The sequence below is a fragment of the Glycine max genome, chromosome 8 (assembly GCF_000004515.6).
Source record: "Glycine max cultivar Williams 82 chromosome 8, Glycine_max_v4.0, whole genome shotgun sequence".
Classification (NCBI taxonomy): domain Eukaryota; kingdom Viridiplantae; phylum Streptophyta; class Magnoliopsida; order Fabales; family Fabaceae; genus Glycine; species Glycine max.
In genome coordinates this window covers 8,245,714-8,265,075 of record NC_038244.2, presented here as the reverse complement: position 1 = coordinate 8,265,075, position 19,362 = coordinate 8,245,714, and the positions used below count along the sequence as shown (strand labels likewise).

Below are 19,362 nucleotides of genomic sequence, written 5' to 3'. Positions count from 1 at the left end.
AATTAGTAACTTAATTAGTGGGAGTACATTGTTAGGACAAGTATAAAAAATATATCATATCTTTGCTCAATTAGTGCATGATTTCTCATAGCCATGCCAATTCTTAGTCAATTAATTTAAAATACTTTATTTCATTACATTTTAATATTCTCTGGCCAACAATGGCACATTTAGTCAAATAGTTATACCAGCAATAATTTAGGTTTATTGATTTTTGGATTTTGCATATTGTTATGCGATGTATAAATTTTATAATGCTGATGTTGTTAATTTTTCTTGTAGTTTTACAAGAAGGCGTGTCTTCCCCTAATTTAAATTTTTATCTACAAAAAATATATATAAATTTCTCCTGGGGCTGATTTTTTTAGAGTTTTTCCTGTTAATTTTGATAGAAATTACTGCTTCAACATCATTATCCAGTCCTATTTTGCGGAACCTGCCTCCTGATTTTGTTTTTAGAGCGTCTTAGACGTGATTCAGTTTGTGTAGCTTAGTTTGTTTGTTGTCTTCCATTTACTCAATGTATCAGAAAATAATATTCAATCCTACCAGGCCATGGCACCTTATGTCACAAAAAAACTTTGGTCCTGTTTCGTGCTAATGTTTGGTGTAGTCGTCTAGGTTTATGGCATTAACGAGGTACGGTTCGACTAGTTTGTAGTAAATTTATTGATTTTGTTTGTTGTATTGGTTGTGGAATGGTTGCTTCCATTTTGAGCAATATTAGGTTACTATAGGTGATGTTGTAAGCTTAAAGTTGTATCTGATTTTGGGGTGCGTAGGTAGGTGCTGATGTCTCTCCTGGACTGGTTTTGTTGGTGCTTCCATATCTGATAGTAGTATTTTCTTTAAAAAAATAGATTAATTATTTTTTGTCTCTTAGGTATTGCATTTATTTAATTTTGATCTTTCAGAATTCAATTGAGTAAATTGGATTCCTGTAATACTTAAATGATCCAATTTGCAAAATTAAAAACTAGGAAACAAAATCACACACCTCATAAATTAAATGATCCAATTTGCAAAATTAAAAACTAGGAAACAAAATCACACACCTCATAAATGTATTTAAACCTTCTTTAATTTTTTAGCACTTCTTTATTTTAACAAAAAGCTTTTGTTTTCATAATCTACAAGAGATCTACAATTTTTTTTTTGAAAAAATGTAAATTATATTAAACCCAAAATGATACAATAATGAACGGGACATACCCTGCAGCTAGAGAAAATAAAAAATCTCCCTAATACAAGAAGGTTTATATCAAGATGTTAAAACAAATGCATCAAGTGTGCTTGTCTATACATAAGAAACTTAATCTTGCTAATAACCTCTATTACAGAAAATTGATAATCTTCAAAAATCAGTTTGTTCCTAGACAGCCAGATGCAGTAGATTGTAATTGTTATAGTCAGACAACGAAATTTTTCTTGAACACCTGATGTGGATCTGCCCCTAATTAAATAGTCAGTAATGCGTTGCAAAGAAGTGAAACACCTGCACAAAGGAGCTAAATCACGAATGTGAACCCAAACTTGAAGAAATTTCTTGCAAGAAAAGAATAAATGAGTATTTGACTCAGCCTTATTTGAACATAGAGGGCAGAGAAAACCCTTGTTCAAAAAAACAGCTTTGTCAAGAGTAATCAGCAGATTCCTTTTAACAAGCCATAGAATGAAAGACATCTTAGAGGGGATTGCTCGGTTCCATACAACAGAACATTAGCTAACAATAAGCTTGACACCTCTAATGTGTTCATAGACTTTGTCAACAAGTAATTGTTCATTGGTGCTTCAAGATTGAATTTTCTTTTTGGCATCTTCCGTACTTAGCTTTTTGAAGATAATAAAGTCTCTTATTTGAATGATTTTCTTTATCAAAATTGAATCTGATGAAGAAGTATTATAATTCCACCCATCGCTCCCTCTGAAATAATAATGGTGAATAACTGAACCCACAAAGAATATTTCTTACAATGAAAATTCGACAAGATACGGGAAAGAAACGCAAAGTTCTGATCCTTGAGATTAAAAATTAGTACTTTTTGTTGTCATGCTAGGAGTTCTTTATTTTGTTTTATTTTGAAATAAAACGAGCAAACAGATCCACAATTCTATTACAGTCCAAACTATGTATCCCAATTTCAATTTAGGCTGTCGTATACTTCTAGAGGGTCTTTTTCTAACCCCTTTATTCTTTTTTTCTTCAAGTAATCCAATCCCTTTATCCTAATTGCACTCTCCCACGTTTTCTTTTTTTAAAAAAATCTAACAAAAATAGTCCCAAATGGAGGGTTAGCAACAGACCCTTTAATTTATATTTAATTATTAGTTAAAACTTATTAAAAATTATTTTGTTTATTTATAATTTACAAAATTCAAAATGACATTAATTATTTTTTTGCCAATTATGTTCTTACTTTTTTCTAATCTTTAATTTATTTACATCTATGCATTTATTGTTTAATAAAAATGATAAAGGATCAATTGTTTCTTTCGTCTATGAATATAAGACATTATTTAAAAAATTCTTTGTTCTTTTGTATAAGACTTCTTTCTTGCATTACTTGTTTTTCTTTTTACTAGAATACCCCTAGTTGTTGTAGTCTATAAATAACAATTGCTATGAATTGTCATTTTCTCTTTCGTGGGAGGATTGGAGAATTGAAGGATTTAATTTTAAAATTAAAACTCGACTACTATTATTCTCTTTTCATATGTTAATTGTTTGGGTAGAAAATAATTAAATGAAAAAAATATATATTTAGTCTGAATAATTTTAAAGATAATCTTAAAAAATATTAAAATTACAAACAAATATAATGTTAATTACTAACTAAATCGAGCAATTTTATTAATAAGTGTGAATTAATTATAAAAGTCTTTGTAATTTTATTAATAAGTGTGAATTAATTATAAAAGTCTTATATTTAAGGATGAAAGAAGTGTTTTATTAAGATGAAGCACATTTATTATGTTTCTTGGTTTTTACATATTTTTTAAAAATAAAAAATAAAAAGCACAGAGATAATATAAAATCACGAGAGAGAGTTACTCAATGAAAAATGAGATCCATTCAAATTTATGATTTTTAATAACTTTTAATTATTAGAAGAGAGTGTATTTTTTTTTTTAAACAGCGAGAAAAGAGTGTATTTGAAAAACATCCTAACATATTCATAAATATAACCAAGCTAAAGTCTTTCAGTTTTTCTAGAAAAATTTAGAAGAAGAAAAAAATAAAATATTTTTTTTCATTAGTTAAAATGAGTTATTCATTAATTAATCATTAGCTAACTTGTAGATATCTTTTTTATTTTTTAGAAAAATTATATAAGAAAACTTATATAAATTAACTAATTATTAATCAATGTATAACTTATTTTAGCTTTAAAAAAATTCATCTCATCACTTTCTTTTTATTTTAAAGAAGCTTACCCAAATACACTTTTTTTTTTCTCTTCCCCCCTCTCTCTCTATATATTAACATATCACCTTTGCCTCTATAACACAATTTAAAAAAAAAAATTATTAGAATTCATTTCAATTGTCTCGTTATTAATTATTTTCGATTAAAATATCTTATTTGTTTTAATACATAACATTCTGAAATGTTTCTTTTCATTTCCTATGAAAATTGAAAAAGATGAATAAATTTCCAATAATATTAAGGAAAATTTTAGAAAAATATTATATTTATAAACAATTTAACGCTAATAATTAGATTAACAATATTTTTTTTGTATGCTAAAATTAATCAACAACTTCTTACAAATAAAGACAACTGAAAAGCAAAAGTAAACATTCCGCAATATATATATTGAACATTTTCTATATTTATTATAGTATATTTCGCAAGTAATATTGTTCTTTAAATAATTAAAATACCATAAAGTTATGTCTGTATTTATTGTGGGTAAACATAATCCAGAAAAGCCCTTAGATTGTTATCCGAAGAGGCACCTTCCTTGACAGCTTCCCTGGACAGCCCCTTCAACTTTTCTGCATTGTCCTTTCTCTCCTAATTTCTTCATTTTCTACTATGCCATCCTCATTCACCTCATCCAAGGAAGGATCACGGTGTGGACTAATCAAGTGAAAGGGTGACCCTCTTGCGTGTTAGAGAGGATGATCGAGATTGGTGACGAATTCAGAGCCGCGACGCTTCAACTCGGAGGCGTAGAGGGCGTAGTCGGTGGAGAAAGGAGAGGTTAGGGAGGGTGGGTTTATAAAATATTTAATATATAATTAAAATATCCACTAAATATTTTTATTATGTGTATTATTGTTTTAAAAGAGTTAATTTATAAAATATTTCAAAAAAAATATATAATTATATACTATTGCAAAAGTTATAAATATTTAAAATAATTGATTTTTGATTTGTAAACTTAATAATTTTAATACATACTATTTTTTTAATAAATAAAGCATTTAACATTATTGAATAGTCAATTTTACTTCTAATATATTGTTTAATTATTATAAACGTAATATATGTTAAAATATTTAATTATTATAAAATTTAATTTTAATTATAATTATATAAAATAAATATTTGTTTATTATTTTCTCAAGTATTCTTAAAAACAGTTGATAAGGAATAGGATACAGGATATAATAAACATCGAAGTAAAAAAAAAAAAAACTAAAAAGGAGTTTATGTTTTCCCGCCAAAACATTCCCGCCATCAAATGTGAGTCATATATAGAAGTATGGCGCCAAATTTCGCAGATCTAGCATTAGCGCGCTCAGAGGCCATGGACACCGTCCCAAGTTCCCGTCAGCGGAGCCACTCCTCTGGTACACTCACTCGCGCCAGATCACAGCTCTATCATCATCGGAACCGCTCCGGTCAACTCCGCTTCGATCCCGTTCCCTCACTGGACGAACCCTGCGCGGAACTTCTTGGCTTTCGCCGAACCAATTGCAAGAAAGCGAAGCGCGACGACGGCGACCTTCCTCGCCGCCTGACCAAGGATCTTCGCGCCAGGCGAGTCTATTCGCCTCCGCAATCCACTAATTCCGGTTTGATCGAAAGCGCGTTTCCCAAGGGAAACGCCGAAGCAATCGGGAGTCCCGATTTGGGGCTTTTTTTCGAGGCTCGGGGTTTCGATAGGGGAAATGCTGATTTGTTTGAAGAGAGCGGTGGAGATTGTTCGGAGAAATTTGATGGTTTGGACGGAGCAACAACTCTACCTGATGCTGAGATTTGCGGTGGTTCAAATTCCAAGGTTAACAAAGATGTAGAGAAACTGGACGCAGAGGTTCCTGTCAAAGATACACCTTCCACTGGGAATGGTTCTTCTCTCAAGAGCAAATCTGTAGGGGTCTGACATGTTTTAATTTATTTTCTTTATGTTTATTTGTGCATAATTTGGGTGAATTTCATACATATGTACCTGGAGATTGAAGCGCTGACCACACCCTTAACAGGTTTCTTTATGATTATGAATTAGGCATTCTATCCTTTGTTGTTAGCCCTAACCTTAATTGTGGCAAATTGTGTAATTAGGTTAAATGAGTTATTGTGGGTGTTCTAGGGTAAAATTCCAGTGAATAGTACTTGTTTTTAAATATTATTGTTGCTTTGGGAACATGGTTTTATTATTATAGAGCTGATTGGGATCTTTATGCAGGTTCTCAGACCATGTTTCCAGGGGAAGTTGTTCAAGGCCCCGGGTTCAGTCAATTACAGAAGGTTGTTTCCATTTCAAAAGGATACCGTGAGAGATGATTCTGGTAATTATTTTGGGAGGCAAACCCTTATTTTTTATTTACTTTATTAGTTGATGATTTAGTTGGATATGTTTGATGAATGAGCTAATTGGTCTGCTAATTTTTAGTAGATACACCAAAATTGGGATTTTGCCAGAAAGACCAGGAGGGTAGACAGGGATTCCAACTGCCTTTGTCACCTCAAAGTGAAGAAGAGTCTAAACAAGAACTTAAGACGGATGCCACTGCAGATTATGGTGTTAAAGATGCTACAAGTGATTTGCCCGATGATGGCTTGAAGCAATTGTCTAGCCACATGAATAATCTTGATTGTGTTGAGGCTAGTACCTCACAGGAGTTTGGTGTTTTGAATGAAGAATGTATACAGACAACTCCTCCTGATGCTGATATATATGTTAATTCAGAGGTCAATGTCAAACCCATGGATTTTACCAGAAGCACTCATGAAAATGCGGGTCAAGGGTTTTGTCTGAAAGCTGACAAGGTGAAAGATTCTCTTAAGAGTAAATCCGTAAGAATCTGTCCTTGTTTCTAACCTTGTTTGCTACCAATTATGGGTTAGACATTAAGTTACTGATCTTTGCTAAATTATTATAACTTAGTTACCTAATCAAATTTAGGTCTCAAAAGCATAGGTGATGAAAGATATTATGATATTATATCCCAAGAAAAAACTTTTGATGCAGTAATTAGTGGGCTTTCTAGCATCTCATGTGCCTGTATTTTTGGTAATATTAACAATATCGTTTTACATTTAGTTGCAATCTAAATATGATTTGGGATGTCCATGCAGGTGCCGAGACAACTTTTGCACAGGAAACTTTTTAAAACCCCAGGTTCTGTCAGCTATAAAAGGTTGCTTCCATTTCTAATGGATCTTACCAAAGATGACTCTGGTAACTATCCTTGTGTATTCAACCACTTTAATAATATAAATTTCATTAGTTGTTAGATGAGGATAATGAAGAAGCTAATTGATTTTACAGATAGATCCAAATTTGATCATCAGACACATCATCAAGAAGATGAGGCAAAGAGGTTCCAACTTCCTTTGTCATCTGAAAGTGAAGAAGCTTCTATAGATGAGCATAAGACAAACAGCAGTCCCATGCATGGCACAGTTGAGTCTAATGGTTTGGAAAACTATGTATTAGTTAATCCTTCTCATGGCAACCAGCCAAAATTGACACCTTCCCAAGACTTTCCTGAATTTCCAATGCAATTGGACGCAAAAGAAGTGGTTCGCGGTGATTTATCTGCACCCTCTGTCAATGAACATACAGAGAACTTTGCAATTGCTTCTAAGGATGAATGCTTGAGTGCATCAGAGCTTAATCCATGTTCAGTAATGGTGGATGGTTTTCACTCTGCTAAGAATGTTGCGCATAATGATGGCGTCAAGGAAGTACAAAATACGATATCCAGACAACACGATAGTGACTCACCACCCAAAGATCAGTATATGCTTTATCTCAAAGGTGATGTCTCTGGGCTTACATCTGTGCATCGTTCAAGTAAAGAAAAAGGATTCACTATTGCTTATGATGAAAGCAAACAGTTTGTGAATCTGAAGGAGCGTGAATCTGTTAGCAGATTTCCCCCTGAATGTCAGACTCTAAGTCAATTGGATCTTAATGTGCTAGATGCTGAGGAGAATGTAACAAGTTTAAATCATGTCCAGGTTTCAAATGATATACTTGGAGCTCCATCTGAGAATATTACCTCAGAAAAATCTGACATGGCAGGGCATAGCGGTGACAAAGCAGGAAGTGTGCAGAATGGGATAGTTTTATGTTCAAGAATGCCTTCAAAAGGTAGTGATAACAAAAATGCTAGTGGAATAAAAAATGGCTCTGAATCCAAGATCACTTCGGTGAGGACCCTAAATTTATCTACTGCAAAATTATATTTCCTTAGAATTTGCATTAACAAACAACATTATGATTCTACTTTTCACTCATTGATTTTTAACTAATACTTAATTATTTGTCCCCGTGATATATTTATTTGAAATATGTTTGATTATGTGGTTTTGAAACAGGTTCTTAAACGCTGTCCACAGTTTAAATTGTTGAAACATGCTGGATCTTTAAACTACAAGAGATTGCTTCCATTTATATTGGATACCATGAAAGATGATTCTTGTAAGTATTGGTTCTTATTCTTGTGGAAGATACTCGTTTAGTTAAGTTTTTCTTTCAATATTTTTTCTTGGTCACAGCAGCTGTAGTTCTAAACTAAACTTCTAATACTTCTAGGTGCTTCAGTAAATGATCATCACCCAAAACTTGCGAAATCCATGGATCAAACACCTCTGCCAATTTCAACTTCAAATTTACATCTAACTCCTGTAAATGATTCAAATGGTTGTGTTCCCGTGGAACATTTTGCAGGCAATTCTTGTCCTCAGCAACAATCAGGGTTGCAGGCTTGTGATTTAAACAATGATAGTTCAAGCCCAAAATCTCAAATTCCTGAATTTCAGTCATCTCATGATTCATGCAAAGTGATTCAACTGCAAGATGAACAGGTTGTATTAAATGGACTCTGCAAGCCAGAAAGCTCCACTGATCCATCAATTTCTGTTCATGGAATAGACTTACCAATCACAACCTTGGCACCTATGATTAATGAAGTTACCACCAGAGAGGCTACACCTGACTCGTCCAAGTCATTATCAGTTTTCTCTGAAGTAAAAGGAAACAATTCTTTCCTGATGTCTTCTAATGAGAAGCTACCTGAAACACACGAATGTTCTCAGAGCTTGTCTCAACTGCAAGTTGTAGAACAACTTAGAGTTCCCGCTGTTGGTTTGAAAAAAGGAATTTTAAAAAGAAATCCAAGAGGATGCAGAGGGGTTTGTGCATGTTTGAACTGTGCTTCTTTTCGGCTTCATGCAGAAAGAGCATTTGAGTTTTCTAAAAATCAATTGTTAGATGCGGAAGAGGTTGCTCATAATCTTATGAAGGAACTATCTCATCTAAGAAATATGTTAGAAAGTTCTGCTGATAGTGTCAACAATAATCCCGTTTTTGGTGGAAGCCAGGTGCGTGCTACCTTGATTTGTAGTTCGTCTCTCTAATGTGTTAGGTAGAGTTTGACATGTGTTGCATTACCTATACTTTGATTTTATTCCCTCTGATCACTGGATCACTATTTTATCACCTTGCAATTCTTGTTATTTTGTCAAGCTTTTGATGCCCTTTCAGTTTCACACGTGAATTTTATGATGGAAAATTGTATCTATCTCTATTAAGTCTTAATAGATATTAAATTGGTGTATCAAGATGTGTTGAGAATCAATCAAAAGGGAAAATAAACAAGATTTTTACATGATAAAATCATGGGAAACTAAAAATTGAATATGAAAGGATTCATTCTTCACAAGTATATAATATATTGCTTTCAGGCTTAAGAAGAAGGATTGTTGGTTAGTTAATTTTGGCCATGTTCTATCTTGGGGGCACTTTGTATTGACAAACATCTAAGTAGCTTTCTTTTTAAATGCATTTGAGCTATGCAAATATAGCTTCATTCTCACTATTATTTAATTGTTTTTCTTTTTTTACTTGTCCGATTCATAAACTTTTTTTGACTTAATCTAGTTTACCATTGAACTTGTAATTCCATCCATTTTTCGTGTCTGTATAGGCAAAATGCTTACCAAACTAAGGCTTTTTTACACCTTGTATATTTCAGGTGAAAGAAGCTTGCAGGAAAGCATGTGCAGCTGAAGAACTTGCAAAGAACCGTCTTAGTCAGATGCACGATGATCTTAATATTCATTGCAGAATAACGGTATGTGCATGAACCATGATTATGTTATATGTAATACCCATAATTGGTTCCTCCATTTGAACTGTTTTATTTCAACTTGTTTGTGCAGAGCTTGCAGCCACCAACGGTTACGTTTGCGGTTCATGTTGAAAAAGAAGTCATTCAACCTGGCGGATAATCCTGCAATTGCGGTCTCAAAGCAGATATCCTCTCGTCTTGGAATTGTTTTTAGGAGTGATATAAAATATATCTCAGCTTAGCCTTGGAAAACTGAATATCAGAGAAATATGTTTGGCCCTTTGAAACAGGAAGAAAGTGAGTAGAAGCGGACAAGAATAACCTTACAGATTTTTTTTGGAATTTGTTATTGTAAATATTTGCTCAGTTATGAATTTTCTAATTTGCTCTATTTTTTTAAGATTAATATGTTTCTGTTTTTCTCAAATATCTTTTTTTTATTCAATTTCTCAAATAAATATTTTTTTATTTAGTATTCTTTACCAAAAATAAATATGATTACCGAAATAAAATTCTAAACAAATGAATGTTTTGGTGCTCGATTAAAAATTTCTGTAAATGAATGTCACATTAGAATTAATCAAGTATAAGTACAGATACAACTTTTTTTTACGTCAAATTTCAATTATTAATGTTTCAGTTCAGATGCTTCGAACCACTGGAATCGACATGGGTTTCTAAATAGTATGTACGAGAAGTCGAGAACATAAATTCTAACTAGTGTAAAATATAAATAAATAATTTTGATTCGGAAATAATAGAAGAATATCACACAACAACACGGCATAAAAAAACATGAATAACTATGACACTGTCGGAATGATTGCAGATGTGCAAAAACATAATAAGAACTAAGAAGGATTTCAAGATTACACGAGTTTTGAATTCAGCTTCTTAGAGTGGATATTGAGACTCATAAGATTTATTGCAGACAGAATAAAATGCACTACATAGATCAAGTGACAGTTGCTTGGACAAATGTGAAATTTGATGTAGGATTTCGCCAAAAAAAAATTTAAAAATAGCTTCAGAAAGGTTCAGATACTTTAACTGTGAAAGCTCACCAATCTTAGATGGGATTTGAAAGTAATATTTATTTTTTTAGTTTTATATTCATGACAAAGCACGAGAAATTGGGAGAGAAATTCTAGAGTCTCATAGAAGACTTGATGTTTTGACAAATCCACTAACGAAAGGCTTAATTATTAGAGCTTTTGAGCATTTTATTGAAGCCTTGATTCCATCTTGTTTGGTAAGTTTATTTTAGCACGAAAGGTTTTGCTGTTTTTTAAATGCAAACAACAAACAATCATTTTTATTGCATTTTAGATATTTTTAGGAGTCTGGGCATCTCTCTCTCTTTTCATGAAGAGGGATCTCTAAGTACAATCATTTACACAATAATTATAGATACAAACAAAACTGTTAGACTAGTTATGTTTGGCCGAGGGGACAATATTTGCTCAAGTCAAGGTATGAAACCTTTTGAGCATGCAGTCAGTACGTATATTGATGTTTTGTTTCAATTTGGATTCCATCGAGCACCTCTCCATACAAAAATAATTAACCAATTTTTTTTAAAAAAACGTTATTAATCAATCTTACATTTTTTTTTGAAGAAATCAATCTTACATTTGTGATTGGTGAATCTTAAAATTATAATAACCAGTACAATAAATAGATCAACAATTTATTACTTTTACTAATTTAATTTATCTCAATCGTTAAACGTAAATGTATGTCTAGAATTTTTTGTAGAGAAAATGGAAAGAGGATCTGAATGGTGGGAAGTGGGATAGTTGATAGCAGAAGATGGTTCAAAATAGCATTTATATAATATATATATATATATATATATATATATATATATATATATATATATATATATATATATATATATATATATGTACGAATGGAACTATTGCAAATTATTCAGGCCAACCATTTAAATTCCATATTCTCTTTAGATCTCTTACCAATAATGCTCAGAATAATTTTTATTACAAATGTTAATGTTTTTATGTGCTTAATTTTGTTTTTTTGAATCCGCTCATTTAATCTTGTTTTCTGCAGTCATCTTACTAATTCTGAATGTTTAAGGTCTACGATTTTTCATGGCAACATGATATTTCCGAGTGTTGATTATTAATTATTGTCATTTAAGATGAGCAAAGTGCAACCTCAGTACCACAACTACAGTGATAATATTAAACTTGACTACAACTTTTTTATTATATGAACAGATAAAAGTTGATTCCAACATGATCAGTTTTAAAGGGTGGATGAGAGTGAGACCAACTGCCCAAATTGACAAGAAAAGTGGAACAAAGAATATGATTTATTATTAAGGCCCCTTAATACACATATACATTAGCAACTATAAAATAGATACTTAAAAAAAAGGACAGAAGTCAGTAAAGAATCTAAGACATAAACATAGCATATTTTACATAGACCATTCAAATCCAACTCAGAAAGTGACCATTCTCTTCATCTCTTAGAACCTTCAACGTTTACATTCAGCAGGAAGACCTTGTGGGAATCGCTTGAGATCACTGCAGTAGTTATAGATCATGAAGTACTTCTGAACCCATCTCAGTCTTCTTCTGCTATAAGCATCAAGCTCATTTGCCTCATATTCAGCCCCAGAATTTGAAATGGAAGACTTGGATGAGAACTCAATGGCCTTGAAATTGCGGTAGTATGCTGTAAAGGGTGCTTTGGACCAATCAGTTTTCACCAATCCTCCTCTGGTGGCCCAGTCATCAGCATTCCAGAGGCTAGAATAGATTCTCATGGGCTGGTTCTTTGGAAAAGGAACACCAAGAGGTTCAGCATTCTTGAATACCCTTATGGGTGTGTTATCAACCAAGAATCTGCAGTTAACCCAATTCATGATTTGGTAAATGGATATTGGTGAAAAGCATAGAGATAAACAAAGTTTAATTTCTATCCAGTTTCAATGTAAATTTTTTACACTTTCAAATGGTATGACTTATAGTTCAAAGATAGTTGATATAAAATCTTTTGCAGTATTAGTGTATAGAATATTTACTAATAAAAAAAATGTGTATTTTTTTTAATATTTGTTTATTGTGACTTACATGATGTGCTGGGGCTTCCAAATGATAGAGTAAGTGTGGAAGTTTCTGGTGGGGTCGAACCAGAGATAGAACTGTTGCTCCCTGTTGCCTTTGCCTTGGGTGAAGATGTTTGTGTGGAGAATATAAGGGTCCCCACTTAGGTTTCCCAAAAACTCGAAATCAATCTCATCATGTGTTGGCCCTTGGGATGACAACTGCACCGCAGAAAATGGAATTACTACTATAGTTATTGATATGGCCTTTGTGTGTGGTAGCAGCACAAACAACTCGACAAATTAAGAAAATGACCTTATTTTGGGGAATTGTCATTTTTGTTGTTTATTAACAGTAATTTAAATAGTGTGCATGCATAGGAACAGTATGAGTTTAGCAACTAAACAAGGTCTTAGATTTTTTTTTTTTATCAATTCAAAACCAGAAAACTCATTGTGATAAAAGTATTTTTATGTGAAGGTTCGACCATGAGAGCGTTTTTTTTTATTTGTCATTAGATTATGCTATGAACCGAAGTTTTCAATATTAAAAGTTGTTAATGTTTTGGACTAGGTCAAAGTTAGCCACCTTCCCCTGTCACGAGCGCTTGTTAAATTCACTGCTTTAAAAAGACCAAGTTGATTAATGTATACGTCAATGTTTGAATTGTATAAAAAAAAATACGTCAATGTTTGAAACAGAAAGCAGCATGGAATGAATAAATAAAGCATTAGTTGTTGACAAAGTAAAATTCTGTACTCTAACTTGTTTTTGTGGGTTTGCTACAATAGCATTCTCGTGAATGTACAGTTGAGTTTGACAAAGGTTGATGTTTGAAGTGTAAAAGTGGTCAATAGTGGTCGTATTTGAAGACAGGATAAGTCATGTTCTTTCATCAAGAATCAATGCTAAAACTACCTAAAAGAAAAACAAACATACACACACATACAAAAACTCTACAGTATTACTGTTTTAGCTCATATATATATATATAATATATATATATATATATATGGAGAAGGAAAGAAACTAATCAATTTGAATTAGTATAGTTTTGTTATATGGTAAAAACAAGGGTAAATGAGTATACCAGAAATAAAAAAGATGAAGCAGATAACATGATAATTGCACCTCACAAAATTTATAGCATTTTTAACTCTCTTTTTTAAAAAAATTTGGGAAGGGTAGATTTCATTAAAACATACTCTTGGGGTTATTTTGTGATGAGAATTAGAGTTTATCTCAGTGATCTATGTTGACATTTATTAGAAACCTATATATTATGCAAATTATCTAGATGAAACTGTAATTTTGATACTACAAGTAGCTAAGAAACCTGTATTAAGTTGTGTTTGAAATATTTGTTTGTATCATAGATTATATATTGTAGTGATGAAAATAATGTACAAACATATATAATTATTGTAAATATTAATAAACATACGTAGTAAGCAGTGACAGTGCCAGCAGAGTTGCCGGCAACGAGCTTGAGCTGCATATCAATCCTCCCAAATAGGTATTCTTTCTTTGATTTGAAGCCAGAGCCAGAGACTTTGTCTAGGGAAAGTGATAGAAGCTGGCCACCATTGAATATCTTAGCACGGTCACCACCCCATGTTAGATCAAAGTCTTGGTAGAAGCTACCAGCACAGGTAGCAACCATAGTGCTAACCACTATCCCAACTAGCATAAGCACATAGAACCCATTGTTGTGAGCAGAACTAGGAGCCATTTTGGACACACAAAAAAAGAGAGAAAGAGAAATTGTGCTTCTTGTGATGATGTGAGGGAATGTGTTCAAAAGAGGGGTATATATATATGTGTGAAAAAGAGAGAAATGGAAGATGGGATTTGGGTATGGGACTATGGTTGGACGCGTGAAGGAGCAATAACTTGGGCTGGTGGGACCAAAAGCTGGTGCCAGCTTAGCAAGTTTTGAAAGCTGGAACCTTTTTGTTTGGGCATTGGTTATACTTAAATGGATTTTGTGATGTTTTTTGGGTTTGTGCACAGGATGCTATTCACTTATTCAGTAGTAGTATCTTTGTCCTGAGTCACAAATTCCAGATTCCGAGTTTCTTTTAATCATTAGATTAGAAATTAATTTTGTTTGTGATATGTAATTATCAACTCAAAGAAATTTTACACATAACGAAAATCAAACATAATTTTTTTTTAAATAAATTATTTTCTCTCGTATCAACGCACCTGAACCTTAAGTTTTAGTAGTAATATGAAGTATGAACAATGATTGCGTACATGATATTGCTCACAAATAAAAAAGTAATGATAAAAAAAAAGAGAATTTTATACCTGAAATGTAGGGGTAGACCCCATTTTTGTATGATTTGGAACAAAATATCCCTTTTTTTTTCAAAAAAAAGAGAAAATTAGGTGATGGATGGATGCCAACTGGGTGTGATGTGGAAGGAGAATAAAGACGTGAGGGTATTTTACCACTTCTTAGTACCACCAATCATGAATTATGGATCCACTTAGATGATGCCATGTGGCAGAGTTCGTACCTGCGTTATTGCCCCTATGCTATTGCCTAAACCATCGCCTAAACTTTCACTGTTAATTTTCAATTTTATGACATATAGATATAGATATTCTTTGATGTTGGAGTTAAAATTCAAAAAAATAGTCACGAGATTGCCAATGATATGGCATGGTTATCCACTTCGGCCATGCTGATAACTCTTTTCCTGCTTGCTTTGTCTCGGGTTGTTGTATTGCTTGAGTTTTAATTTGTCTTTTCCAATGCAGACAACAACTTTGGATTTGCATGACAAAACAAATAAAAATAATAATTCAAACCAATATGCATTTATTTCTCACGAGTACGGCGCATATACAATTATATTAAAATCTACTTGTATGACAGATTATTAATGAGAAAAATTATTAGTAAATGAACAAACTTCCTACCTGCACCCACCCTCCAATGTTACAATAGCCACAGATTACTTTTTTTCCTGATAAATGGTCCAAAGCATTTAATAAGGAAGTTCTACAAGAATCAACCTTGAAATGAGGGTAAGGGTATCCACAATGGCACAGTAACGAAGAGTATGGCAATGAATGATCACTTCATCACTAAAGTATGTACCGCTAAGTGTTACAAATTATAATATAATTATTAGAACATTTAGAAACTAGATCAAAACTCAAGAGTTGGAGTATTTGGATGCTTAAAAACTACTATTCATTAGTGCAAATCATCATTGAAGTGTAGCCTTCCATCCCTCTAATGTTAATTAACCACCACTAACTAGTTAATTATTAGAATAAAAGTGCAAATTTATTGGTTATAACTTATAAGGAGATGGTCAGTGGGAATCAACTTATGGCAACCAGCTAGCAGAATCTCCAACCTTTTCTTGCAAAAAGTAATTAAAATGATGATGCCTTATTTAAAAAGTACTATTTTAATGAATGTGAGAATGTATACAGCACCTCAGAAGGGACCTGATTTTAATGTGAATATGTATGGTTGAGGGAATTTAATTAGTGTCCTTCACTTCTTTCTATATTCTGTCTAATCAAAACAGAAAGCATGTTTTCTTTTGCCAACAAAATAATAAACATATCAGTACAATTATACAAATCGACTGCATAATGCATATGATTGATGCTTTCGGCAATTATGTTTTGCGTCCTTTTAGATTAAAACTTTGTGGGGTTGAAGATGAGTCTACATATAAAGTAGATTTGGGAAAGCCAATACATGGAATCATGGGTGCTGCAAGTGGCTTGGAAAGTTTAAACGAAACAAAAGAGTAAAACAACGAGATGAATGTGAGTGTATAGAATTCATAGACAGTGAAATTGCTGAATTCAACTAAATTGGTTGGTCACGATGACATTGATGGTTGATATCGTCACATGTATAGGTCCATTAATTAATTAATCAAAACTACTTATTCCTCATCAAATGGCAGCCTTCGTGAAAAGCAAAGGATAGATCATAAAAAGAGTGTGATTTCATCCCCTTAGGTCAATGATGAGGCTCCTTCTAACAATCTTTGATAGCATATGCTTTAGGTGAAGATTAAAGTAGGTATACGCCATTAATTAGCGACAATAATTGTGGAATTAAATATCATGGACGTATCATAATAATATTTAATTAGTAACCATAATATTCTATTTAAAGGAGGGGAACATTGATTCCAGATAAACAAATTGAGCCATAGTTTCAACTTTTATCCGTGATCTACAAACCAAAGTGATAGCAAACCACTGTTGCTGTATTTGAAAATTTGAACTAACAGTCTCTCCATAATGAAAAATGGTTTGAATGGTAGTTTCCCATATGACAGGTTGGGCTGGCAGACACGGTGAGTTGAATATTTAGAAACCAGAAATGGGTGGGAATGGAATTTGAAATCTCTAGAAGCAGGTTCTATTCATGATTTTATACCAAATGAAGCATCAGTTAATTTAGAAAAATAGTACTAGACAAGTATATATACAAAAATTGAAGATACAAAACTTGCATATTCTTTATGCACGAATTACATAATTTAGAACTTTGTTACACGTATCCAATTATCCGCGAGTATATCTAATTAATGACCGAGTCTCTGTATCTAGCTATATCCAGTTTTTCTCCCCCTAATTAAGTTAGTTCGCCAAAATAACCAGCATTCATATTCAAGTCAGTGTAGTATTTGCCTACAAGAATGGGATCGATATATCAAAGTTGTTTGCACCGTCCAATTACTTGGCCAGAAATAAGTTTTGCATCATAAATGAAATACGAACTAAAACACAAACTTCTATTATAAGTCTTTTTCATTGTAAAATGAATTAATAATTTGAATATAAAGATTCTAGCTTATTGTGTGTTTGAATTAACTTTCAATTCCAAAATCAAGTTAAAGCACAAAACAGCAAATAGTTACTTCAATTTTTCACGGTAATTTTGGATGTCAAAATCGATTCTATAAGAGATATACAAACACACTGCAAGAGTGTATGAAGAAATAATCAACATTTTTTTAACTCACTTAAGAAATTGTAGAAAAAGAAAATCTCTAAAATAAATTAACATAAGTGTACAAAGTACACTGAATAGGTGTTGAAATTAATTTATTTTATAGTTAATCAAAATCAATCACAAACTAAAAGGCCGAAATATAAAATAAAATAATTTGGACGGACGTAAAAACATTTTTTTTTATGAAAAAAGCCGGTATGCATGCATGCATGTTGTTAATTGTTATTATTATTTCTGGTTACATGCATGCATGTTATTATTATATTGGTAATTGATGAGCAAATTTTTGTTTGGTCTCTAAGTCTCAATCGATGGCCAGTTCAATACCTCTAATCTACACAGGAGAAAAGAGTGCACCGAAAACCAAATGAAAATTCATCAATTAAGCAAGCGTAGCGTCACATCGTGCATGGCTGAGGTGGGTCCAATTAATATATGAAAAAAAATGGTTTGTAAATGCAAGGATTCATATTTTTGGGGTTTGAAAATTGAGATATTCCTTTGGGATGGGGACTCTCCAACTCTTCTCATATCAAACGCGTGATTTCAATGATTTTCCCCCCTTATCAGATAACGAGATTACGGGTAAAATGAATACTAGTTTGGATAAATTGAGTTGGATTAAAATAAAAAAGATTTAAGTGAAATGTACTTATAATATAAAGTTTCATTTAATTATTAAATTTTTATTTTTTATTATTAGTGAACAAATGGAGGTGATTATCACTCTAATATTTTGTTTCAATTAGAAATTAAATAGAGAAGAAAGAAATAGAAAAGATAAAAATGAAAGAAAAATAGAATAAAAAAATGATATTTGAATAAATAAAAATGGAAATAAAGAAGTAGGGAATTTTCTCTGTTTGAAAGAGTGAAAGAGAAAATAGAGAAAAACAAATAATTATATAAAATATTTTTAACTCTTTACTCCATTATTTTTCTTAACATAAATTATATATTGTTATTTTTAACATAAAATTTGGGGGGAGGGGGGTGAAGTTCTTAAACAAATGATATTTGATATCTATTTCTCTTTTCCATTTCATTCCCCCCAAATTCCAGTAAAACAATTGAAAACAAATTAGTGCCCATCTCTTTATGAATACAAATTGTCCTTCAAGTGTCTTGAAATTGATTTTTCTGTGAGCAATTTATAACAGCAATCGTCAAGAAACCAAAAAAATAAAAAATAATATCAATATTATTATCCATAAATGGAGGACCAACTAATGTATGCCTTTTGGATTGGATATCAGCCTATTTTTCTTTGACTTGTACCCTCCCACTACAGCACTACCCCATTTTAAAAGGCAATTGTCAATTTAAAGTTGTCCGTGCTATCAAGGAAGATTATACTTTGTTGAAATTGTAGGGTGAGCTATCTTTTTCCTTCAGCCAAGACAACTGTATTAGATAGAGGAACTTCCTTGATAGTTGACGATACGTTGGTTAAAAGATTATCGTATGTTAAGTGCTTTGTGCATAAGTCACTCTATATGAGTTCCAAGTTATAATGAGACCACTCGAATGATTAACGAAATAGCCAAAATTGAACAGAAAATTGAATGAGACCACATTTATATAACATGTTAGTGATGAACAATTTCGTGAGATAAACAATGACTCAATGAGATAAACAAGGTCAGAGATAGCTACCATTTGAGATCTTACCACCGCCCCAAATTCAATCAATAGCAATCTCACGATCAAGTGATGCACCTCCAAGTGGTGCACGATATCTCAGACTTC

General features: G+C 32.2%; 2 protein-coding genes across 8 annotated transcripts; one reads left to right on the top strand and one right to left on the bottom strand.

Moving 5' to 3' along the window:
- The first annotated feature begins 3,949 nt into the window (after nucleotides 1–3,949).
- On the top strand, nucleotides 3,950–9,950 carry LOC100775370 (uncharacterized). 7 transcript variants are annotated; one of them, XM_041018093.1, is made up of 10 exons: nucleotides 3,950–4,207; nucleotides 4,732–5,327; nucleotides 5,637–5,739; nucleotides 5,844–6,220; nucleotides 6,530–6,632; nucleotides 6,723–7,609; nucleotides 7,778–7,880; nucleotides 8,130–8,782; nucleotides 9,436–9,534; nucleotides 9,623–9,946. In XM_041018093.1, exons 1-10 carry the CDS (start codon nucleotides 4,126–4,128, stop codon nucleotides 9,689–9,691), a joined length of 3,072 nt encoding a protein of 1,023 aa, XP_040874027.1. In that variant the 5' UTR covers nucleotides 3,950–4,125; the 3' UTR covers nucleotides 9,692–9,946. The 7 variants fall into 7 exon arrangements, with proteins under 7 accessions (XP_040874027.1, XP_014634353.1, XP_014634354.1 ...); XM_014778867.3 differs by having other exon boundaries at nucleotides 7,995–8,782; XM_014778868.3 differs by having other exon boundaries at nucleotides 5,844–6,247.
- A 1,901-nt stretch (nucleotides 9,951–11,851) lies between these two features.
- LOC547802 (xyloglucan endotransglucosylase/hydrolase 2) lies at nucleotides 11,852–14,391 on the bottom strand. Its single transcript, NM_001251223.2, has 3 exons — nucleotides 14,053–14,391; nucleotides 12,636–12,829; nucleotides 11,852–12,407 (listed from the first exon to the last, which is right to left on the bottom strand). Exons 1-3 carry the CDS (start codon nucleotides 14,338–14,340, stop codon nucleotides 12,038–12,040), a joined length of 852 nt encoding a protein of 283 aa, NP_001238152.1. The 5' UTR covers nucleotides 14,341–14,391; the 3' UTR covers nucleotides 11,852–12,037.
- Nucleotides 14,392–19,362: the final 4,971 nt, after the last annotated feature.